The sequence below is a fragment of the Anomaloglossus baeobatrachus genome, chromosome 8, assembly GCF_048569485.1.
Source record: "Anomaloglossus baeobatrachus isolate aAnoBae1 chromosome 8, aAnoBae1.hap1, whole genome shotgun sequence".
Taxonomy (NCBI): Eukaryota; Metazoa; Chordata; class Amphibia; order Anura; family Aromobatidae; genus Anomaloglossus; species Anomaloglossus baeobatrachus.
The window spans coordinates 3370762-3396926 of record NC_134360.1 but is presented as its reverse complement, the minus strand read 5'-3'; the positions used below and the strand labels follow the sequence as shown (position 1 = coordinate 3396926).

The 26165-nt window shown below is 48.1% G+C and overlaps 1 protein-coding gene across 1 annotated transcript in view; it reads left to right on the top strand.

Annotated features, from left to right (window-relative positions):
* Positions 1-26165, top strand: part of LOC142249565 (haloacid dehalogenase-like hydrolase domain-containing 5) — a 60078-nt gene that overhangs the window by 6903 nt on the left and 27010 nt on the right. Inside the window, exons 2-3 of the mRNA XM_075321251.1 lie at positions 22383-22592; positions 22860-22972. Of these exons, the coding sequence (XP_075177366.1) occupies positions 22383-22592; positions 22860-22972 (323 nt within the window). The remainder of the gene's footprint in view (positions 1-22382; positions 22593-22859; positions 22973-26165) is intronic.

Genomic DNA, 26165 nt, shown 5'->3' with positions numbered 1-26165 from the left:
AAACATCCCTGCAGGTCTGACGTAATCCAGACGAGGTCCCATGGTGATTCCAGCTCTGCTGTATAAGTCACAGAGCGCGATCATGGACATGTCAGCACGCTGTAACTGCAGGCAGAATATGAGCCGTGATCTGCCGTGACTGCACTCAGGTTAGTTGCGGTCACAGCTGGAGGTTCCCATGACCCTCCAGCTGTGAACGAAGGAAACCTGACCTTAGAGGACCTCGGTAAACTCGGATTCACAGACCTGCATCTCCTGGCAAAAAAAATGCATTAAAATCGCATGTGGTAGTGATATGTTTTTGTGCCATGAGATGTAGATTGGATGCAGGAATATGGGGTAAAAAATTTCAGCACCAAATTTGCATCTCTTGGCAAAAACCCCACTGTTTTCTGCCAGGAGATGCAGGTCTAACCTGATCAGTCATTCCTGAAGTCTGCAGCGGCCGGTCATGTTCCATGCGTGTAACATATATATATATACACACACATACACACACTATATATATATATATATGTTACAGGCAGTGTATGAAAGCCCGGCATTCTATAGAATACCCAGGCAATATATACAATCCCCGTCGTTTTAAGGCAAGGTATGAAATATCTGCGTTGTTCTTTACTTTTCCTAGGCATTACATAAAATGTCTATTATAAAGAATGACAAGAACGGAGCACCCCTGTAGTATTCTACACTCCACCTGTTTGTCACCTAGGTATTCTATAGAATGACTAGGAAATGTATGAATATCTGATGGATTTCATACTTTGACGACCCATGTCCGACATTGTATACATTGCCTAGGTATTCTATAGAATGCCTGTTATTACACACTAGAAGGTGGCCCGATTGTAACTTATGGGGTAGTCTGGAATGTATATATATAGGTTAGCAGATTGAATGATAAGGTAATGAATAGACTGGATGGGTTCGGTTTAATTTGGTTTTCTTATAATTGTTTATTGGTTTTAAAATGACAAACAACAGAAGGAGCAGTTTTAATAGATGAGTCTAATGTTTAATGATGTCCATGGTTTGGAATGAAAGAAGGCCATGAACAGTGTAAAGTTACGTAAAAATATGCTGATGCTGTGATGTGGCCCAATGCTGGTATGTGCCCCATCGTGGTGCAGCCACCATCCTGACATGTGCCCCCATCCTGCGGGGTAAGGGCTCTTTCACACTTGCGTTCAGCGTAATGCGCCGCTATGGAGAATAGCGCAGTCTGTTAACACACTGCGCTATTTTCTATAGACTTGTATTGACGACGCACTGTAATGCAAGTGTCTGCGTTGCATCCGCTGGCCGACGCTGAGTCGTTATTTTGACGCAGCGTCGGGTGGAGGGAACGCTACATGTAGCCTTTTTTTGGGTCGTTAAAATAACGCACATTGACAGATTCCGTTGGAATCCGCTAAGGTGTCTAATGATTGTCTATGGTGGTGGATTCCGCCACTATGCGCTAAGCGGCGAAATCCGCTGACAAATTCCGTCACGTTCTGCTGAGTATGCTCAGCATGTCCAGCAGAACGATCGAAATCGTTTAAAATCACTCCTGGTCTCTCTCCCCCCTCTCTCATACTCACCGGTCACGGGCGTGGCTCTGCACGGCTGTCACAAAGCTCCGGCGGCTTTTCCTCTTTTGAAAATGCCGGCTGCTCATTATTCAATCTCGTATTCCCTGCTTCCCCCGCCCACCAGCGCCTATGATTGGTTGCAGTCAGACCCGCCCCCACGCTGAGGGACAGCTGTCTCACTGCAACCAATCACAGCCGCCGATGGGCGGGTCTATATCATACAGTAAAATAAATAAATGAAAAAAACGACGTGCGGTCCCCCCCAATTTTGATACCAGCCAAGATAAAGCCACACGGCTGAAGGCTGGTATTCTCAGAAAGGGGAGCCCCACGTTATGGGGATCCCCTCAGCCTAACAATATCAGCCAGCAGCCGCCCGGAATTGCCGCATCCATTAGATGCGACAGTCCCGGGACTCTACCCGGCTCATCCCGAATTGCCCTGGTGCGGTGGCAATCGAGGTAATAAGGAGTTAATGGCAGCAGGCCATAGCTACCACTAAGTCCTAGGTTAATCATGGCAGGCGTCTCCCTGAGATACCTTCATGATTAACCTGTAAGTTAAAGAAAATAAACACACCTGAAAAAATCCTTTGTTTGGAATAAAAAACAAAAAAAACCCTCTTTCACCACTTTATTAAACCCCCAAATACCCCTCCAGGTCTGACGTAATCCACAGAGGTCCCACGACGCTTTCAGCTCTGCTACACGAAGCTGACAGGAGCTGCAGTAGAACACGACCGCTCTCTATCAGCTCCACGCAGCAACTGAAGTGAGCTGCGCGATCAGCTGTGCCCTCATTCAGGTGACCCGCGGACACAGCTCTCGGGTGGAGGACTGCAGCTGTGGCCGCTTGTCACCTGAGTGACGGCACAGCAGATCGAGCGGCTCACTGCGTTCACTCAGGGGATTTGCGGTCACCTCTCTCCTCCCGACCGCAAATCTCCTTTTCACGGCGAAACATTAAAAAAACAAACAAAAACAAAACAAACAAAAAAAAAACGCAAAACGTTCATTTACAGGAATCCGTTACTTTATTAGCAACACTATTTGCAACGCATCCGTCACATGCGTCAGACAACGCACTGTGATGGATGCCTCACAACGCAAGTGTGAAAGCAGCCTAATGTGTGGGGGGGGGGGGTGGAGTGCGGGGTGGGTGGAGCCGAGCGGTGCCATGGCGCTGAGAACGTCAGTGCCGGGGACTGCATGGCTGGTGACTATTCAGGTGTGTGTGTGTTCAGTGTGTATATATGCGGAGGGCGTAGCTGAGTGGGGAAGTGTCAGGCGTCGTCCTGTCGGCCCGTTCAGTTAGGCTCCTTGCACACGTAGCCGGGGTAAATATCGGGTAACTAAGCAAAGCCCTTTGCTTAGTAACCAGATGTGTACCCTGGTTACGTGTGCAGGGAGCCTTAGTTGAGCCGTTGGTCGCAGGCTCTTTAGCGCACGCGCTGAGGCGACGGTTGTCACTGTAATGACGTCATTTTGGAGCAAGACAGACAGACAGACAGAACAAGGCAATTATATGTATAGATTACCGGTAACATATATATATATATACACTGTACGTGTCCACAAATAGAAAAATAAAGGCAGCACTTCAGCTTTTTAGTGAGAAAAGGTAAAGTCTTTTGTAGCGTGCTGCCTATATATATATATATATATATATATATATATATATATATATATATATATATATATATATATATATATGTTAGGGTGAACTCTTAACCAGAGATCACAAGTTGCCTACTGCCTGGCCGAATTGATATGGGCCAAGTGCATGCATAAAAGAATTCACACCAGACACAGTCGGATATGAAGTCTCTTCTTGGTCACAGTAGAAAATGGCACCAAACAGACAGAAGAGACTCATGCGTCCTCTTGATATAGGCTAGGGGCGTATACAAGTTCAGATATGCACATTTAGTGGGACAGTTCATTGGCTAGCCAATGGGGAGATCTGTGTTGCTGTTGATGGGCGGGTCTGACTCCAGTGGATGAAACCATGACGATGGGAGGGATGTCATCTGGTGCATCCATGCTGATGGTTTGGTCCGTGATTTCCAGCTTGACCAGTCTTTCCCTTATATGGAGGTCTTCTTTCATCTGGACATTCCTTGCATTCCAAGCAAGGTGTAGATAACAGGAAATGATGGCCATCTTCATATCTGTGTCATGTATATGATCTGAAACCTGAATTATGTAAGGCAAATCGATATATTTCCCACAATCCCTTGTCAAAAGGTTAATTAAGTATTTGATGTATAGGTCCTCCTCAACAGTCCCCCCTAAATACTTTATTAACCTTCTGACCCTACTGCTAACCCATCAGTCTCCAATACCTGGCTGCAACTCTTTTCTTTTTGCTGCCCGCTATACGAGCAATGCTAAGCCTTTGCTCCCATTGGTACAGACTTCGATTGGAGCCTGATGTACTCGCCCTACCCTGACTGCCTAGCTGGGGACTGTGAAAGACTGAAGGGGGCCTAGCTGCTCTATATCTACAGAATAACCAACCTCCTGAGCTAGGAAAGTGGGGACTGACGTTTCTACTCCTTTCTCGATCATCTTCCTTATACAGGGAAAAACACAACAAACAACAATAGCTACAACAATTAAGACAACAAGGACCACTATGCCTATCTGAGCTAGCCACCTCTGCCATCCCTTCATCCATGAAAAGTATTGGTCCCAGGGATCCTCTACACCTGAATTCCTTTTTAATTCTTTTTGTAGAGAAGCTAGCTTTTTTATGGCTACTGTAACCTTCCCGGTGGGACCTGTATTATCTGGAATGTAGGTACAACACGCGGACTTCACCATTTTACAAACACCTCCTTTCTCTGCCAGTATCATGTCAAGGGCCATCCTGTTTTGAAAGGCCATTATTGATGTGGGGCCTAGCTGATCTGCCAAACCTTGAAGAGCTTCTCTAGTGTAATTGACAAATCTTTGTTGGTTATAATAGATGTAATTGATCCAGTCTACGTTTTTATTTATGGTCACTAGAGGTAGTATGAATGACTCAAAACCTGCTTTGACTTGATCCCTGGCTTTAAATTCTTCTGGTACCCCCCTTGGGACTCCTATAGCATCAATGTAAACATGGGGGTCAAAACTGCCTTTGGGTTCAGGATTTGTCTCTCTTTTTGTTCTGTGTAGCTCTTCTGAGGTTAGGGCTTCCTCTCCTTCTGCTGCTATGTAGAAGGGCATTATGGCTTTGGCTAGTGTGCATTCCCCCATCCATTCACCTTCTAAATGAGTTCTGATCTTCATGTCCCCACATATCCAGAAGACATCAGAAATGGACTGGGTCTGGTTGACCAGGTCCTCTCTGGTGGCATTACTATATCTGCTGCAATATCCCTCTGTGAAATTACCCACAAATGTGTTCCCCTCAGTGCTAGTATAACAGATGTATTTTCCTGGATATATGGTGATGCCTTGACCTGGGTTAGGTGTGTCTGTGACTATGGGGTACTTCTTTTTCCAGTTTTCACAATTTAATTCACTAAGGGATTTGTTAGTGAACAGACTCAGGAAACATTTTTCCACATCTGGGGGGAGATCTAGAGGGACAGATCCTAGATGGGGTCTCGCCCCGGCACAGACAAAGCAATTAGACTTATTATATTGATTGGCGGTATATTTCATCCACTTTAACCATAAGTTGGTCTCAGTGTACCCTGTTTCAACGGCAAGGATATCTTCAAATGTGGGGTTTGCAATGGCCATCATTTTATTAAGTTTTTGAATACGGAACATTAGGGAATTTGAGTGTGTGTTTCTATCTTTTGTCGACATTTCTCTTATGTCTGCTAATCTGAACACCCCCAGATGGGCACAACTAGCACACCCACCATATACATATGTGCCCAGTAGATAGGTGCCATTATCACCAGGTTGAGGGTTCTCCAGGTTAAGGACTAGTGGATTACATTGACCAATAGTATCACAGGGCTTGATGACTTTTGTACGGGAGAGCGTCATCCTGTTGAGTAGAGGTTTGCCATGGGAGTCTAGTTTATTTAGGGCTGTCTTCGGTCTATAACCCCAATCTTCACCAGTGTTCCACCCGACTGCCCTCCATGAACTACATGTTTGTCCCCACCCATCACCTGTAACACATATATATTGTTGTCCTGATCTTAATTGTGCTGGTTGACTCATTGAGGAAGGTGAGGAAGCCCATTGAGTGTCACACTGTACTACATCACAATAATCGAATTTAAAAGAAGCAACATGTGTAGTGGTGTTATACCAGAACGTAATCACCCCCCCTGCTTGGGTGATCGCGGCCTGTTGTGCTCCTACAAAGGAGTGTAAAACTGTGTAACACATAAGGTAAAAGATATGCGGCATTATGCAGAAGACTCTGATGGAGGCGTGAACTTCTTGCAGTGGGAGGCGTGTATCCACGTTGGCCTTCCTTCAAGTTTGACAGAAGTGGGAGTAGTCAGGAGCACTTGGTAGGGACCTTCAAATCTCGGTTCCAGGGATGTCTTTCTGGTGAACTTCTTTACCAGCACGTAGTCACCAGGTTGGAAACTATGGACACCTTCACTGGAATCTGGATCTGGAATGGATGATAAAACTCGTGCATGTGTTATTGACAATTCTTTAGCAAGGGCAATAACATAATTCACAAGAGTATCACTTCCTAAAGCTAGCTGTTGTGGGAAGTATTGACCCAGCCTTGGAGGCCCCCCAAAAAGAATCTCGTATGGTGTGAGTTTAGTGGGACCCCTTGGAGTGTTTCTGACTGAATATAAGGCAATAGGCAAAATGTCTGTCCAGGGAAGTTTGACCTCCTGACTAGCTTTCAGGATTTTGTTTTTCAAGGTACCATTAAGTCTTTCTACTTTTCCACTGCTCTGAGGGTGATATGGGGTATGAAGACCCAAATCCGCTCCTACAAACGTCCATAGCTCCTTCGTCAATACTGCCGTGAATGCAGGTCCTTGGTCACTCTCAATTACCTCTGGGACCCCATATCTGCATACTAACTCAGTTATCAGTCTCTTAACAGTCACCCTGGCAGTCATATTGGTTACCGGATAGGCTTCAGGCCATCCTGAGAACATGTCAGTCACTACCAGTACATACTCATACTTCCCTACTTTTGGCATTTGAATATGATCAATTTGAATTCTTTGGAAAGGATAGAGTGGTTTGGCCAAATGTTTTTGAGTAACTTTTTGGGGTGGTGCTGGATTGCATTTTGCACACACAAGGCAGGACTTGCAATAGTTTTGGGTGACAGTAGAGATCCCCGGTGCCAGATACATCTTCCAAATCAAGTCATTCATCTGGTTCTTGCCTCTATGGGTGATACCATGTGCCCATTCTGTCACCGAGGGGTATAGGTTGCGGGGTAGACAGATCTTTTTGTTCTTCCTCCAAACTCCATCTTCATCCTTTTTTGCTCCTGCTTCTTGCCAATGCTTTTTCTCATCATCGGGTGCCTTGTCTTGATGTAGATGAATAAACTTCATAGGAGAGGTCTGGAGTCCCTCTTCAGGATCTTGAGACACGTACACCACTGCTTTTTCTTTCCCAAGTGGGTGCACAGCATACGTTTTCGCTATTTTGTCAGCAAAGAAGTTTCCCTTCGCCTCTGGAGAATTTAATTTCCCGTGAGCTTTAATCTTGATCACTGCAACCTCTGAAGGTAGGTCCACAGCAGCCACAAGTTCTTTTATGGCAGCAGCATGTTTTACAGGATTTCCACTGGACGTTAGGTATCCTCTGGCTGCCCAGATACTGCCGAAGTCATGAGCCACTCCGAAAGCATATCTTGAATCCGTGTAGATGTTGGCCACCTTCTCTGCCGCTTCTTGACAGGCCAGCGTCAAAGCCTTAAGTTCCGCTTCTTGTGCAGACATGTGTGGTGGTAGGGATCCTGCTGAGATAACCTGGTCATATGTAACCACGGCATATCCTGTATGGAACCTTCCTGTTTCATCTGCAAATCTGGAACCATCGGTAAAAAACGTCAGGTCAGCGTGCGGGAGTGGGTCTTCGGACACAATTTTCTTTGAGGCTGCTTCTTGCTGCATCTGTTGTAGACAGTCATGATCATCTGAGTACGTATAGGCCTCTTCTCCTGGAGCATGACTGTCATCATCTACATCCCCCCTGGAAAGAGTATAAAAATAGCAACAAAAAGAGGATAATGTCCTCCAAAAATCAAGTATTACTCACAGCAAGTTGGGCTGCAGTGTGTACATCGCCCAGGCCAAAAACTAATGCTCTACCAGGATACAGCTAAACCCCCACTAATGTGGAAGCATCACAGGTGCAGATGAAGCAGATCACACACACACCTCCATGGAATGGAGGGGAGGCGAATGCTAGATGATAAAACTGCACACTGGTGACTTGCATAGAGCGCTGTTCACATGCAGATGACACAGTCACAAACCCGCAGCCTATTAGGTGACGCCCTTCTATTAGATCAGGCGGGCTGCCAAGCCGTACCCCACTGTGTATCATGCACGGACAGACACTCTACAATGCAAGGCCCAACAGAAAGGGGCCTGGCTGTATCCTGTACAAACAAAAAAATATGAGGTTTTTGTTGGTATTTATGGCCATAAAACGTAAGCCTACACCCTCGTCACGGGACCTCATGTCTGTAGGTCCCTACACTAAATATAAAAATAGCAACAAAAAGAGGATAATGTCCTCCAAAAATCAAGTATTACTCACAGCAAGTTGGGCTGCAGTGTGTACATCGCCCAGGCCAAAAACTAATGCTCTACCAGGATACAGCTAAACCCCCACTAATGTGGAAGCATCACAGGTGCAGATGAAGCAGATCACACACACACCTCCATGGAATGGAGGGGAGGCGAATGCTAGATGATAAAACTGCACACTGGTGACTTGCATAGAGCGCTGTTCACATGCAGATGACACAGTCACAAACCCGCAGCCTATTAGGTGACGCCCTTCTATTAGATCAGGCGGGCTGCCAAGCCGTACCCCACTGTGTATCATGCACGGACAGACACTCTACAATGCAAGGCCCAACAGAAAGGGGCCTGGCTGTATCCTGTACAAACAAAAAAATATGAGGTTTTTGTTGGTATTTATGGCCATAAAACGTAAGCCTACACCCTCGTCACGGGACCTCATGTCTGTAGGTCCCTACACTAAATATAAAAATAGCAACAAAAAGAGGATAATGTCCTCCAAAAATCAAGTATTACTCACAGCAAGTTGGGCTGCAGTGTGTACATCGCCCAGGCCAAAAACTAATGCTCTACCAGGATACAGCTAAACCCCCACTAATGTGGAAGCATCACAGGTGCAGATGAAGCAGATCACACACACACCTCCATGGAATGGAGGGGAGGCGAATGCTAGATGATAAAACTGCACACTGGTGACTTGCATAGAGCGCTGTTCACATGCAGATGACACAGTCACAAACCCGCAGCCTATTAGGTGACGCCCTTCTATTAGATCAGGCGGGCTGCCAAGCCGTACCCCACTGTGTATCATGCACGGACAGACACTCTACAATGCAAGGCCCAACAGAAAGGGGCCTGGCTGTATCCTGTACAAACAAAAAAATATGAGGTTTTTGTTGGTATTTATGGCCATAAAACGTAAGCCTACACCCTCGTCACGGGACCTCATGTCTGTAGGTCCCTACACTAAATATAAAAATAGCAACAAAAAGAGGATAATGTCCTCCAAAAATCAAGTATTACTCACAGCAAGTTGGGCTGCAGTGTGTACATCGCCCAGGCCAAAAACTAATGCTCTACCAGGATACAGCTAAACCCCCACTAATGTGGAAGCATCACAGGTGCAGATGAAGCAGATCACACACACACCTCCAACAAAAAGAGGATAATGTCCTCCAAAAATCCTCTTTTTGTTGCTATTTTTATATTTAGTGTAGGGACCTACAGACATGAGGTCCCGTGACGAGGGTGTAGGCTTACGTTTTATGGCCATAAATACCAACAAAAACCTCATATTTTTTTGTTTGTACAGGATACAGCCAGGCCCCTTTCTGTTGGGCCTTGCATTGTAGAGTGTCTGTCCGTGCATGATACACAGTGGGGTACGGCTTGGCAGCCCGCCTGATCTAATAGAAGGGCGTCACCTAATAGGCTGCGGGTTTGTGACTGTGTCATCTGCATGTGAACAGCGCTCTATGCAAGTCACCAGTGTGCAGTTTTATCATCTAGCATTCGCCTCCCCTCCATTCCATGGAGGTGTGTGTGTGATCTGCTTCATCTGCACCTGTGATGCTTCCACATTAGTGGGGGTTTAGCTGTATCCTGGTAGAGCATTAGTTTTTGGCCTGGGCGATGTACACACTGCAGCCCAACTTGCTGTGAGTAACCCCCTGGAAAGAGGAAGCAGTGTGGACGGGTTAAGGACGGTACAGCGGACAAGAGTGACATTATCCGGAATTAGGAGGGAACATTGGAGTCTCATATGACGCTGTAGTGACAGATGTTTAGGTTGAGTCTGGTCAAGTATAGCTTTGAGATCGTGTGGAGCCATCAAGAGCACTGGATGTCCTAAGATGATGTCTGAAGTTTTGTCCAGGAGCATATGTGCAGCATGTACGGCTCTAAGGCAAGTTGGTGAAGCTTGAGACACAGTGTCCAGACGGGCAGAGTAATAACCGATGGGCCTTGTTTTTCCCCCATGTTTCTGGGCCAGGACTCCGGAGGCATGTCCTGCTACTTCACTGATAAACAGGTAGAAAGGCAGCTGATAATTCGGGATTCCAAGGGCTGGTGCAGATTGTATGGCTTGTTTAAGAGCAAAGAAAGCTTCCACAGACTCTGGTTTTAGTGGGAAAACAGACATCTTGAGGTCATCATACAATGGTTGCATCAACTTCGAGGCGTCTGGAATCCACTGCCGGCAGTAGGTGATAAGTCCCAAGAAAGCTTGTAGCTGCTTAGTTCCTTTTGGTAGAGGAACTGTCTCAATTGCGTCTTTTCTTTCACTTGTGAGATGTTTTAACCCTGGAGAGAGACAGTGTCCTAGAAACATAACTTTGGGTTGACACCATTGAACTTTGTTGAGGGACACTTTGCAGTTCTGTTGTGCGAGGTGAAGTAGAAGACTGAGACTTGATTTTTCAGCTACTGCTTGATCAGGACAACACAATAGAAGATCATCGACATACTGAAGGAGAACAACCTGATGGTTCATCTCTCTCCAAGGCTTCAGACAAGAGGCAAGGGCTTGAGAGAAATGACTTGGTGAATTCTGTGCTCCTTGTGGCAAGACCGTCCAGGTGTATTGTGATCCTTGGTAAGTGAAGGCAAACAGGTACCAATCTTCTGGATGCAATGGTACGCTGAAGAAAGCATTGGCTAGATCGATGACAGTGAAACGTGTAGCATCCGATGGTATCTGAGACAGCAATGTATGTGGATTGGGCACAATGGGACTTTCCAATACAGTTGCTGCATTAACAGCCCGGAGATCTTGAACCATACGGTACTTTGGGGCTTCTCCCTTCAATGTCCTCTTCTTGACTGGGAACAAAGGTGTGTTACAGAGAGAGGTACATTTGACTAGTGCCCCGTTATCCAAGAGAGTCTTAATTTGAGTGCCTAAAGACTCTTCCTGGGCAGATTTGAGTGGGTACTGAGGCACCCTTGGGAGTTGAGCTCCAGGTTTAAGAATGGCCCGTACAGGAGGTACAGCAAGACGTCCAATATCTTCAGGACCAGTGGACCATAGAGTAGACGGGACTTGCGACATCACTTCTGGTGGAATACCCGAGGCAGAATTAACGACTTCGTCCATCATCATAAGCAACGGTGCTGCCTGAAGTTGACACTCTTCACTCGGATCGAGCGGATCAGTAATGGTGATGGTAAGACCATTAGATGAATAGTTGATAGTCGCTTTCAATCTTTGGAGAAGGTCTGCTCCCAGAAGGTTAGTGGGACAAGTGGGGGACACCACTAGGCGCATAAATACATCTTCGTATGGTCCAACCTGTACTTCTCGGGTGAGCTTGTTAGAAGTAGGCTTGCCATCTACTCCCACGCATGTCACAGCTTCAGAGGATATCAGGTCGGGAAAAGGCAGGTCCTGTAGTCTGATAACACTTCTGGCTGCACCTGTATCCACAAGGAACGGTAAGGGTTTGCCTTGAACGTTGATGGTTACTTTGGCTATTGGACCAGACGTAGAAGCCAAAGTAGTGGACACGGGCTTGCCCTTGTCCTATTGGGTATTCGGATCCCTCAGAGCAGCGATGTGACTGGCATCTGGGTGGACCTGTGGTTGTGGCTGATTTAAATAATACTGGTCCTTTCGGGGATAGGCAAGTCTACGGTTGTGTCCACCGTGGTATTGTTCCCGAGAAAAGTTTCTACAGTCGCGTTTGTAGTGACCAGGTTTGCCACAATTGAAACAGAGACCTCTAGCATATGGTGTTGAAGGAAGCTGACCTTGATGTTGTACATGATGTACATCATTCCATAGGATATGAGTCTTCTTATTTGAAGTTGTTACAGTTTTTTCAGGGAGTGTTTTTTCAAACCCCTTAGCTATCGTTAAGACATCCTTAGGATCCAATGTGGCATACTCAGGTCTGATTGCTTGGAATTGCTTCCTCAGGGCTTCTCGAAGGCCTTCAACAAAAGAGGAGACGAGCAGTGTTCGTTGAACCTTAATCTGGATACTGAAGCCGAGGTCACTAAACATTTGAGTTAAACGAGCATGATATCTCTCCACTGATTCTCCTGGTTCTTGTGTGACATCCTTGAGCGATGTTGATTGATCAGCCAGCTTATCTGAGGCCCATGTCTTTAGTTGTTGGCAGAACTCAACACCGGAGTCCCACGTGGTGTCACTGACAAGTGTGGCATCATTGAATGCAGTTTCCATAACAGGCCAATATGCATCGCCCGCTTTAAGATTTGTCAGGGAAATGAGATCTTGCCACGTTGCGGAGTAATTTCTCTGGATTTGAAGCATGCTTCTGTAAAAAGGCATCGGCTGCTTTTCTGGATCTGGAAGCTGGTTCAATAGAGTAGCAGCTTGCTGTGGTGTAAACTTGACATAGAGGGTGGGCTCTCCAGACGTGGGCTTTTCCGCTATTGGTAGTGGCACCAGCGGTGGGATTGGAGGTGGCAGTGGGGGTATGGGCATCGACACTTGTATGAGAGGAGCAGGAGGAGGTGGTAAGCCTGGAAGGAGAGTTTGCGATTGAATAGCTCCTATATCATAAGGTGGAGTCCAGGTGAGGCAGGCAGTCTTGAAAGCCTTTACAATCCTGTCTTCATTACTAATTAACCTGATTTCAGAGAGACAGCAAATGTTTGGGGGGCTGCATTTGTTCATTATAACGCCTACTATCTCTCTTGCACATGCATGAATGGGATATCCAAAAATGCCAGAACCAATAGCGGGGATTGTCAGGGTTTCAATCTGCTGACTAGTATTCGCATATTCTAGAATGCGAGTTATTGCTGTGCGAAGTTGTTGTGTACTAACGTCTGGATGCATTGGGTCAAAAGTAGATATCACAGCGTGTATAATCAATCTACAGGGAAGACTGCCAGGTTTAGTCACTGCTATGTCCCCAATAGCTATCTGCCCACGTGACTCAACAATGACTCGACTGTCAGCTTGAATAGTCGCCCCTCCTGCCTCCACTATAGCTCTAGCTATACCTCCATTGTGTTTTAAATGAGAATTTGCAGCATTGACAATAGCGTCTGTCTCCATTGTTGTTATGTCACCTTTACCCACCACCAATAAAGGTCCCTCTGGAATTTCTTTTTCAAGAACTGGTTGCCAGTATTCCCTTCCCCCTATGCTCCCTGTGGTATTAGTGTTCCCTTCCCAAATTGTGCCTTCATCTGATACAGTGGCTACCGTCCCATATAGATGTGCACTTGGTTGTGAAAGGACCCTCGAGGCGCCGGGAGCAGTATTAGAGAGACTGCGTGAGCGTGAGAGTGCTGTTGCATCAGAAGTGTTGGGAGGAAAGGTTGCTGCTTGGAGTGGCTCACGTGAGTGTGTGACTGGATTGACCTCAAAGGTGACAGTGGAAAGGGTTGGTGCTGAGAGTGATTCCTGTGGTTGTGCAGCTAAATTAGCAGCGGAAGCGACAGTGGAAAGTGTCGGTGCTGGAGATGATCCAGGTGGGAGGATAGCTGGATTCACAGCGGAAGTGGTGGGGGAAAGGGTTGATGCTTCACTGGAAATCGTTGTGACAGGAAATGTGGGTAATGTCTGTTCACTTCCCAGAGGGATGTAGTACTGACCGTTAATGGTCATTACTGGGTAGAGGGAATCTGGGCGGGTATCACTAGGGACAGCACATTTGTCTTCAGCAAAATGGCTACCACCGGGTCGAGCACATTTGTCTTCAACAAAATGGCTACCACCGGGTCGAGCACATTCATCTTCAACAAAATGGCCGACACTGGAAGTGGCACCTGCTCCTCCTCCAAGATGGCCGACACTGGAAGTAGCACATGTTCCTCCTCCAAGATGGCCGACACTGGAAGTGGCACCTGCTCCTCCTCCAAGATGGCCGACACTGGAAGTAGCACATGTTCCTCCTCCAAGATGGCCGACACTGGAAGTAGCACATGTTCCTCCTCCAAGATGGCCGACACTGGAAGTAGCACATGTTCCTCCTCCAAGATGGCCACCAGCAGATTCACCACATGGCTTTTGTCCACCATTTTGCGGCCTAGAGTCACCACATCCACAACAAAATTTATCCTCATCCGAATTTCTACAACTACAACCAGAACAGGTCCATACCACAGCATCAGCATTATATGGAGGTGGTCGCTCACAAGGTATAGTCTTGTAATACACATAATTTAAAACTTTGTCTTTCTTTTTCCTCACTTCTTCTACCCAGTTTTCTCTATATAATCTTTCAGAAACTCTTCCCCATGCACAGGCCGCAGATAGCAATCCATTGTCTTCCAAAACACCTTTTCTCTCTGTTAACACAAGCTTCCACTCTAAAGGCTGCAATCTTCCTCCTGCTGGCATCCCACACAATTTCATGAGTTTTCTACATTGTTTTATATGACTCTTCCCTTCACGAGCTGCAACTAATGTGCATGGGTCTAATTTGCCATCTGAATTTGGCTTATTGCCAATACGACAAACCTTCATCAATTTTTCCATCCTCTCCCAAGATAAACAACACCAAACAATCTTTCTCTATGCAGACCAAGATAAGAATAACAGACAAAAACAGACAAAAAGATGGGGAGATGACACAACTGAAACACTAAAGAAAACCTAGGGTTTGCAGCATACACTTCCAAATCCTTCCTTACTCTGTCAAGTGGTCCCTGTCTGATTTCTGCGTTCTGTAATTCACAAAGACACCAATGGTGTCACCCCTGGCTACAAGGTGCCCGTACCAGCCGATTCACATCCAGCGCTCTTTCTAGACCCCAAGACACCTCATACCAATTATATCATCCAAGCTTGCGCTAAGCCCCAATGGTATCCGTACCAGCCACTTCACGTCCAGCGTTAGGCCCCAAGACTACCACGTACCAGCCACAATGCGCAACTTAAACGCTATGCCCCAATGGTATCCGTACCAGCCACTTCACGCTACACTGCGCTAGGCCCCAAGATTACCACGTACCAGCAGTCCCACGTATTTCCTCACAGAACCACAAACCATATCACAGGCACCACCATTAACCATGTGACAGACAAAATCCTTTTTTGTTTCCAGACACTGCTGCTCACAAACCCACTTGCTCTTTTAACTACCAGTCAATCTCCCCATTGAGACAAACAGGCAGCAGGCAACTGAACACGTGATGGTTCTTCCGCAATTAATATGGCCAGCAGCCGTGAGACCCGTCTGCCGTGTACAGAGACCCTGAAAACCGGACACAGTCAGGCAATCAGTGCCACACACCCCGAGAATACACAGGGAAGACTACAGATTATAAAAATCAGCAGACTCACCGTGCAAAATAATGTTAGGAGGCGATCAATCTCCTTTCTCAAGGTGTGGGGCTCGTCCTGCCGTTCCAATTGCCGATTCCAAGGGTTTCCGGGTGTCGACGTCTGATAGCCCCACGTTGGGCGCCAATAATGTTAGGGTGAACTCTTAACCAGAGATCACAAGTTGCCTACTGCCTGGCCGAATTGATATGGGCCAAGTGCATGCATAAAAGAATTCACACCAGACACAGTCGGATATGAAGTCTCTTCTTGGTCACAGTAGAAAATGGCACCAAACAGACAGAAGAGACTCATGCGTCCTCTTGATATAGGCTAGGGGCGTATACAAGTTCAGATATGCACATTTAGTGGGACAGTTCATTGGCTAGCCAATGGGGAGATCTGTGTTGCTGTTGATGGGCGGGTCTGACTCCAGTGGATGAAACCATGACGATGGGAGGGATGTCATCTGGTGCATCCATGCTGATGGTTTGGTCCGTGATTTCCAGCTTGACCAGTCTTTCCCTTATATGGAGGTCTTCTTTCATCTGGACATTCCTTGCATTCCAAGCAAGGTGTAGATAACAGGAAATGATGGCCATCTTCATATCTGTGTCATGTATATGATCTGAAACCTGAATTATGTAAGGCAAATCGATATATTTCCCACAATCCCTTGTCAAAAGGTTAATTAAGTATTTGATGTATAGGTCCTCCTCAACATATATATATATATATATATATATATATATATATATATATATATATGCTCTGCAGGACGGTGACCTGGGCTCCAGGGCTGGTTTAGGGCCGGGGGTCCCTGACTGTACAGTGTATCGGTGGACGCGGTGCAGGGTCCGGCCATGGTGTTGTTCGCAGCTCGGACGTCTCTCTTTAGTCCGGTCCGGCGGTCGTCCCTCTGTATAATATCTGGGCTGATCTTACGTCTCTACGTCAGTGGGGTGGACGGTGAATGTGCGAGCCGCTCTGAAGTTCTCTGTAGTCTTGTACTGTCCTTTTTAAAAGCATTTTAACGATTTTTTTGTATTTACTTAGCAAAGTGCACATAGCTATTCTAGGTAAATCTGCAGTTCTTCTTCTTCGTCTCGTAGGTGCTTGGAGTTTATTCCTCACGTTCACATCCCTGGAACATCGCGTGTCTGATCTAATACATTACATAACTCCCATCAATCTGCAGAGCAGGTACACACCGTGTCCTCCACGGGGCGGATTCCCTATAATTACACGGAGGATCCAGACAAAACCACTTCACGCCGGAGTCTGCACAGATCAGGGATTCTCAGGCTCCTGAACCTGGCGCCGTCCTCCATGATCTTTTACAGTTTAAATATTTTATTATTTAATTTAAATATTGTTTTGTGGCTGTCCGCACGCTGCTTTTCGGATTGACAACAAAACTGCCCCCTCTGGTAGACTTAACTGTAAACACTGCGTTTGAAAAAAAAAAAAACAAAGCGGGAAAAATGCATGCATAGAGCAGATGGATAGATAGAAAATTAGATCCAACAGAATAGCTTGATAGAAGGACGGCTAGCTTGGCTAGCTTTTTCTTATTTTTTTTTTTATTTTTGGGGGGTGTAAAAAACTTGCGCACCTACCTGTGACCCCCAAATCAGACCGCGACTGTAGTGAGCCGCAGGTGGAGGACTCACCTGAGTAACGGCACCACTGATGGCGTGGCTCACTTCAGTAACGGCCTGAACCTCCACAGTGTGGAACCCGTGATGTCACTGCCACGACACACGCCGTACTGCGGGGCCCGCAGCTGTGACGTCAGGGGATCACCTGAGTTCATTCTTATCGCGCGGCTCTGTCTGCACTCACAGCTGGCAGTCATGCTCTATGACGCTCGCTGTGACAGGACAAAGATGTAGCACAGCTGACTCGTCATGGGACCTTGTGTCGATTATTTCGGACCTGGAGGTGTGTTTGGGGGTTAATAAAGGGGTGAAAGAAGGGGCTTTTATTTTTCAAATAAAGGATTTTCTTGGCTATAATTGGGAAGTCCCAGGACTGTCACATCTAATAGATGCGGCAATTCCGAGCAGCTGCTGGCTGATATTTCTAGGCTGGGGGGCTCCCAATAACGTGGGTCTTCCCAGCCTGAGGATACCAGCCCTCAGCTGTAAGGCTTTATCTTGGCTCGGTATAAAAATTGGGCGGGGGGGGGGAGACCGCACGCCGTTTTTCTCTTATCTATGTTCCTGTACAGTATAGACCCGCCCACTGGCGGCTGTGATTGGTTGCAGTCACAAAGCTGTCACTCTGTGTGGGAGTGCGTCTGACAGCAACCAATCACAGACGGGGAAGCAGTGAATATGTAATGAGGCTAATGAGCGGGTTGGGAAGAAGAATGAGAGGCTGCGGAGCAGTGTGACAGCTGCGCCGCGGATCGGGGAGTATGAAGAGAGACAGAGATTTTCACTCCTGTGATGTTTCTGTGATAAAAAATCCCTCAAAAATGTGAAAAAAAAGCCTGCAACGTGCGCACATGGCCTAACACCGTTCACCGCTTCAGTGGTTTGGATCTTTAGTCTGACGTTTCTATGGTTACTGACGTACGATTATAAACTTTTCATCAGTTCTTCAACTTTTATTGACAAATACAGAAAGTTCATATAAGGATGAAATATTCCCAGCGCGACCCCCGATTCCTCCAGACTCTGCCCTTCCCCCGATTCCTCCAGACTCTGCCCTTCCCCCGATTCCTCCAGACTCTGCCCTTCCCCCGATTCCTCCAGACTCTGCCCTTCCCCCGATTCCTCCAGACTCTGCCCTTCCCCCGATTCCTCCAGACTCTGCCCTTCCCCCGATTCCTCCAGACTCTGCCCTTCCCCCGATTTCCCCCGATTCCTCCAGACTCTGCCCTTCCCCCGATTCCTCCAGACTCTGCCCTTCCCCCGAATCCTCCAGACTCTGCCCTTCCCTCGATTCCTCCAGACTCTGCCCTTCCCTCGATTCCTCCAGACTCTGCCCTTCCCTCGATTCCTCCAGACTCTGCCCTTCCCCCGATTCCTCCAGACTCTGCCCTTCCCCCGATTCCTCCAGACTCTGCCCTTCCCCCGATTCCTCCAGACTCTGCCCTTCCCCCGATTCCTCCAGACTCTGCCCTTCCCTCGATTCCTCCAGACCCTGCCCTTTCCCCGATTCCTCCAGACCCTGCCCTTTCCCCGATTCCTCCAGACCCTGCCCTTTCCCCGATTCCTCCAGACCCTGCCCTTCCCCCGATTCCTCCAGACCCTGCCCTTCCCCCGATTCCTCCAGACTCTGCCCTTCCCCCGATTCCTCCAGACTCTGCCCTTCCCCCGATTCCTCCAGACTCTGCCCTTCCCCCAGCGTCTTGATATCAGCTCCTGGGCAGATCCGGACTGACGGCCGCTCCTTACCTGATCAGTGCTGGGAGGTTATCGGCCTCTGGGGTTTTGTTTCTCTTTTTGAGGATCACAGGTCCTGAATGGGACAGAGATCTGGTAGGTAATTGACCTAAATGAAATGTTTTGTTTCCCAAATCTCTTAGTGATCACTTCTGGCTGATGACATTGTCTCCGTCATGGGGGGAAAACATTGTTAATCAGCTAGATACTGGATCAGTAAGATCCCACTATATTCATAGCAGTGTTTTTAGGCAAAGTTATAAGTGACCCCCCTCCATGGATGAGAAGCCCCCACACATTGTGAGTGACTCCCTCCATGGATGAGAAGCCCCCACATATTGTGAGGGATCCCCCTCCATGGATGAGAAGCCTCCACACATTGTGAGTGACTCCCTCCATGGATGAGAAGCCCCCACACATTGTGAGGGATCCCCCTCCATGGATGAGAAGCCCCCACATATTGTGAGGGATCCCCCTCCATGGATGAGAAGCCCCAACACATTGTGAGTGACTCCCTCCATGGATGAGAAGCCCCCACACATTGTGAGTGACCCCCTCCATGGATGAGAAGCCCCCACATATTGTGAGTGACCCCTCCATGAATGAGAAGCCCCCACACATTGTGAGTGACCCCCTCCATGGATGAGAAGCCTCCACACATTGTGAGTGACCCCCTCCATGGATGAGAAGCCTCCACACATTGTGAGTGACTCCCTCCATGGATGAGAAGCCTCCACACATTGTGAGTGACCCCCTCCATGGATGAGAAGCCTCCACACATTGTGAGTGACCCCCTCCATGGATGAGAAGCCTCCACACATTGTGAGTGACTCCCTCCATGGATGAGAAGCCTCCACACATTGTGAGTGACCTCCTCCATGGATGAGAAGCCTCCACACATTGTGAGTGACCCCCTTCATGGATGAGAAGCCTCCACACATTGTGAGTGACTCCCTCCATGGATGAGAAGCCTCCACACATTGTGAGTGACTCCTCCATGGATGAGAAGCCTCCACACATTGTGAGTGACCCCCTCCATGGATTAGAAGCCTCCACACATTGTGAGTGACCCCCTTGATGGATGAGAAGCCTCCACACATTGAGTGACCCCTCCATGGATGAGAAGCCTCCACACATTGTGAGTGCCCCCCTCCATGGATGAGAAGCCTCCACACATTGTGAGTGACCCCCTCCACGGATGAGAAGCCTCCACACATTGTGAGTGCCCCCCTCCACGGATGAGAAGCCTCCACACATTGTGAGTGCCCCCCTCCACGGATGAGAAGCCTCCACACATTGTGAGTGACCCCCTTCATGGATGAGAAGCCTCCACACATTGTGAGTGACCCCCTCCACGGATGATAAGCCTCCACACATTGTGAGTGACCTCCTCCACGGATGAGAAGTCCCCACACATTGTGAGTGACCCCCTCCATGGATGAGAAGCCTCCACACATTGTGAGTGACTCCCTCCATGGATGAGAAGCCTCCACACATTGTGAGTGACTCCCTCCATGGATGAGAAGCCTCCACACATTGTGAGTGACCCCCTCCATGGATGAGAAGCCTCCACACATTGTGAGTGACCCCCTCCATGGATGAGAAGCCTCCACACATTGTGAGTGACTCCCTCCATGGATGAGAAGCCTCCACACATTGTGAGTGACCCCCTCCATGGATGAGAAGCCTCCACACATTGTGAGTGACCCCCTTCATGGATGAGAAGCCTCCACACATTGTGAGTGACCCCCTCCATGGATGAGAAGCCTCCACACATTGTGAGTGACCTCCTCCACGGATGAGAAGTCCCCACACATTGTGAGTGACCCCCTCCATGGATGAGAAGCCCCCACACATTGTGAGTGCCCCCCTCCACGGATGAGAAGCCTCCACACATTGTGAGTGACCCCCTCCACGGATGAGAAGCCTCCACACATTGTGAGTGACCCCCTTCATGGATGAGAAGCCTCCACACATTGTGAGTGACCCCCTTCATGGATGAGAAGCCTCCACACATTGTGAGTGACCCCCTCCATGGATGAGAAGCCTCCACACATTGTGAGTGACCCCCTCCATGGATGAGAAGCCCCCACACATTGAGTGACCCCCTCCATGGATGAGAAGCCCCCACACATGAATGGTCTGTGTGGGCTTTAGTGTCGGCATACACAGGATGGTGGCTCCAAGCTTTTCTTCTCGGAACGCCTTTCTTCCAGGGGTCCCCGTCTGCAGGGGGGCTTCATCAGAGAACATATAAGCACTGATCAGGTAAGGAGCGGCCATCAGTCTGGATCTGCCCAGGAGCCGATATCCAGCCGCAGGGGGAAGAGCAGGGTCTGGAGGAATCGGGGGCCGCGCTGAGAATATTCATGCATTTGACAATAAAGGTTTGAAACTGATGAAATGTTTCTAATTGTGCTCCAGTAACCGTAGAAACATCCGACTAAAGATCCAAAACACTGAAGCTGTGACCCTTGTGTCGGTCTCCAGACTTTTTCCCGTGGCTTCGGGGGGCTCCTGGTCCAGGAACATTGATAAACCCTGATGCGTGTGAGACTCCGGCGTGAAGTGGTTTTGTCTGGATTCGTCGTGTAATTATAGGGAATCCGCCCCTCGGATGATTTGTGCCTGTTCTGTACAGACTGGTGAACGTTACGTCATGGATTCGCTTCTGCCAAATGATGTCCCCGTACAGAAGATTTCTCCATCGGGAGGAACTGACTCCAGACTGGTCCGGGCTCCAGGTGACGACGAGCCGAGGATCAGAAATGTGAAACATGGCATCAAACCCGATCGACTGTCACCTGGATCCATAAACCTCACTTTCCATGGAGAGTGGATTCTGGGGGATCTGGTGACGACCTGCGAGGGCAGAGAAGGGTCTTCTGTCGGCTTTACACCATGTGGGACATCAAACGAGTGCGGATAACGCTCTATAATATCAGCTTCCTCTGTGTCCGGTCTACAAGGGCCGGCAAAAATTATGTGCACAGACCCATTGGTCATCCCCATATATATTACATAGCGCTGTCGTATTCCACAGCGCTGTACAGACCTCATCATCCCTGTCCCCATCGGGTTCACAACCTACATCCACTATCAGTATGTGGTGGAGTACAGGAGGAAACACTGGGAGAACATGGAGTGCGTCTTAACGATCCTCACATCGGATGAGTGGCCGTATCTCCACCAGTTTACCATAACAGCCCTGTAGGATGTGTTCGGAGGCCGATCACCAGACGACAGATATTGGGGGAGGTTCAGCTGTAAGGGAGGGCGGCGGGATAAATATACACTACTCATGAGGGATGGCACTGGCCTCCAGGTATCTAATGGCTGGACTGGATGTGAAGGACCGAGCGGCTCTGATGTCTCCGTATGTAATACTGCACTATTGTGCACATGATGTAATGGCTGCGCGTGACTTTCTGCCACCACTCACCGTCCGGTTTGTTTCTTTTCAGTCGAGCTTCCAGCCAACATTTGGACTGTTATTTGACATTGATGGAGTATTGGTCCGAGGAAAGACCCCGATTCCCGCTGCCAAAAAAGCCTTTCAGAAGTTGGTGAACAGCCAAGGACAATTCCTGGTGCCGGTCGTCTTCGTCACTAACGCTGGTAACTGCCTCCGCCAGACCAAAGCCGACCAGCTGTCGCAGATCCTCGGGGTGCCGGTGAGTGGATCTCAGAGCAGAGCGCGGGAAATGGAGCAATTTTTTGTTTTCTACGCGTTTTGCACTCGCACCGAAACTTTTTTTTTGTTTTAAAAACAAGCTACGCTGCACACAATCCAGCCGCGGTTTTTGCAATCAGTTGAACTTTCCTCCGTTTACATTTGCTTATTTTGCTGGAATCTGTGACGGTTCCCATCGTAGTTTGCGTTTTTTTGCTCAGGACGAGTCGTGTGATTTCACTTCTTATTACACTTTCTTTTTTCCCAGATTTCGCAGGATCAGGTGATGATGTCTCACAGTCCACTGCGCATCTTCAGACAGTTTCATGATAAATGTGTCTTGGTGTCTGGACAAGGACCTGTCCTGGATATTGCAAAGTAGTATCCTTTATACCAGGGGTCAGGAACCTTTTTGGCTAAGAGAGCCGTAAACGCCACATATTTTGAAATATAATTCCGCGAGAGCCGTACAATATGTTTAAAGGGCCATTGACAGATCAATCGCTCCAATGTTCACTTAGTACAGCAAGGAATGCTCCTCCCTGCTGTATAAAGCCACAACTGGACTGAAACAATGGTAATTAGCAGTAAAAAAATCAAATAAATAACTTACATTGTGAACTTGCGATGCATGACATCAGTCCAGGCAAGGAGAGTGGGGGGGGTGGGTAGTGGTCGTGGCACGGGGGGGGGGGGGGGGGGGGACAGGGGTTGTGTTTGGTGAAGGTAGCAGCAGCGGCGGGGGGAAGGGCGCTGGTACTCACACAGGCCGAACGGGTGACAGGGGGAAAGTGCAGCGCACAGCATAAGCTGTGAGCTGCACAAATATGGCACCGATCTCCTCTCTCTGTTGTGATCTGGATAGCCCAGGCGGCGCGTCCAGGTCACAGCAGGGAGCTTTCCTGTATTAAGTACAGGTCGCAGTCCGGGTACAGGGCGCTGCCATAAAGGAGTTGAGGTGAGTAACTATTGTTACAAACACCAAATCCAGCATGGCAGCCCCCAGTGTTTCAGTAACACTAGAATTAAATAAAAACTAAATAAACAGTGAGTTTAATTTTGTATTAAAAATACTTGATTTCATAATCACTATTATTAATACAAAAATAAAAAATGCGACACCTTACCTTTAATCCTAATGCTCACCAGGGGGAGAGGCGCTAGTGGTGGTGGTGGAGCGGCTCAGGAAGGTCACAGGAGGAAGAGTGATGCTGCGAGCTCGGAGGAGGGGGTGCTGCTGCTCAGGAGGGTCAGCAATGCTGTGGCTCGGGGGTATAGCCATGGGTGCATTTGAATCCCCCGGGTATGGCTTACCAGGGCGGTAGTGGTGGAGCAGAGTCACAGGATGCACTCGGGGGTGTTGCAGAGGCCGCCATTGATCTGTGGGCAGGGGGTCTGCGGAGGTGTCACAACACAGGGTGTCTCTGTGGCAAGTGCATTGAGCTGACTGCCGGCTCCATTGAATCACCCAGGTTTGACAAGATGGACATCAAGAAAATGATCGCGGAGGTGGCGCGTGCGCAGATATGATTCCACGGCCATTTTCTTGAAGCTCATCGCATGAACCGTGGGTGATGCAATTGAGTCGGCAGTCAGCTCAATGCACCCACCGCCGAGACACCCTCGCAGCCCGCCTGCCCGCAGATTAATGCTTCCCACTGCGACACCGCCGAGCGCGTCCTGTGAGCCTGTCTCCTATGAGCCCGCTCGACCATCGCCACCTTCATAAGCCATATCTGTTTTGTAAGATGCACCCCCATTTTACCGCCAGTTTTGAGGGAAAAAAGTGCATCTTAGAAAACGAAAAATATGGTAAATGAGAATCCTGAAGTATTGTAAACATGTTCAGGATCTTTTCCTTGCACTTTGTATTGTAGAAAAAAAACTGCAGCATGTCAATTCTTTCTGTGTTTTTGCTACGTTTTCCCCATTAAAAGTAATGAAAATAAAATGCAAGCAAAAATACATATAATGCATCAAATTGTGGCAAAAAGCCTTGGTTTTGCTGCAGCATTTCTCCTGGCAGTAGATGCAGACTTGGTGCAGAAATTTCTGCAACCAAATCTTCATCTTGTGCACAGATTCCAGATTTGGAATCCAGATTTCAAACTGTTCCTGGCAGTTTGGCAAATCTTTACAAAGATAATATAATGCAAAAAGGGCCAGATGCAGTTTCCTGTCTAGCTTACTGTTAACCCTGTCCAGCACATGGCTGCCTGCACATTACTAAATAAGCTAAGGCTATGTGCGCACTAGGCGTTTTTGCCGCGTTTTTAGCGGCGTTTTTTACCGCGTTTTTGTGCTGAAAACGCAGTGACATTGCTTCCCCAGCAATGTCAATGGGTTTTCAGAAGTGCTGTCCTCACACAGCGTTTTTTTTTAGCTGCGTTTTTGTGGTGACCACAAAAACGCAGCATGTCAATTATTTCTGCGTTTTCCACTGCGTTTTTCACTCATTGAATTCAATGAGATGTTAAAAACGCAATGAATAACGCATATAGCCGCGTTTCTATGACTAAAAACGCAGCTATACACGCAAGGGGTGGGCACTACAGTGACGTGTACAGGAAGAGGATTCCTTCTGTTGGTAAACACAGAAGCATGAATCCTCCCGGTACCGTCACCGCTGCCTCCACCTCCCGTCCTGTGCATGTCAGCTCCGTGCGACGCCATGTCTGGGCGGGAGCTGGAGGCAGCGGCGAAAACCAAAGTGAACAGTAGAAAAAAAAAAAGTCACATACTCACCTGTCCGCAGGGTCCCGATGCCATGCCCGCTCCCATCTCCTCCCGGTCCCGCCGCTCTGGCTGTGTGCAGTCTCCCCGGGGCAGGACCTTGCTTGCAGGACCTGGCGAGGGATCACCTGATGCAGTCACCTGACGCATCAGCTGATCGCGGTGTCGCCGGCTTTTTTGCGGCCGGCTATCAGCTGATCCTGCCGTCAGGGGACTTCATCAGCTGATTACCGGCAGCTCCGGCAGCGATCGTATAGGATCAGACTCCTGTCCAATCGATCGCTCCAGGAGCTGCCGGTAATCACCACAGCACATAAGTGAGTATTATTTTTTTTTTTTTTTCTACTGATGCATCAGCTGATTGTATAACCGGCTTTTATACAATCAGCTGATGTGTGATGGGATTCAGGCACTTGGTCCTGACACATCATCTGATCGCTCTGCCTTCCAGCAAACCGATCAGATGATATTGGATCCTGATTGGACGGCGCGGGACCCTGACCCAGGATTACTGCGGAGGGGGGTTTATTTCAATAAAGATGGAGTCACTAATTGTGTTGTGTTTTATTTCTAATAAAAATATTTTTCTGTGTGTTGTGTTTTTTTTTTATCATTACTAGAAATTCATGGTGGCCATGTCTAATATTGGCGTGACACCATGAATTTCGGGCTTAGGGCTAGCTGATAATATACAGCTAGCCCTAACTCCATTATTACCTAGCTAGCCACCCGGCATCAGGGCAGCTAGAAGAGTTGGATACAGCGCCAGAAGATGGCGCTTCTATGAAAGCGCCATTTTCTGGGGTGGCTGCGGACTGCAATTCGCAGTGGGGGTGCCCAG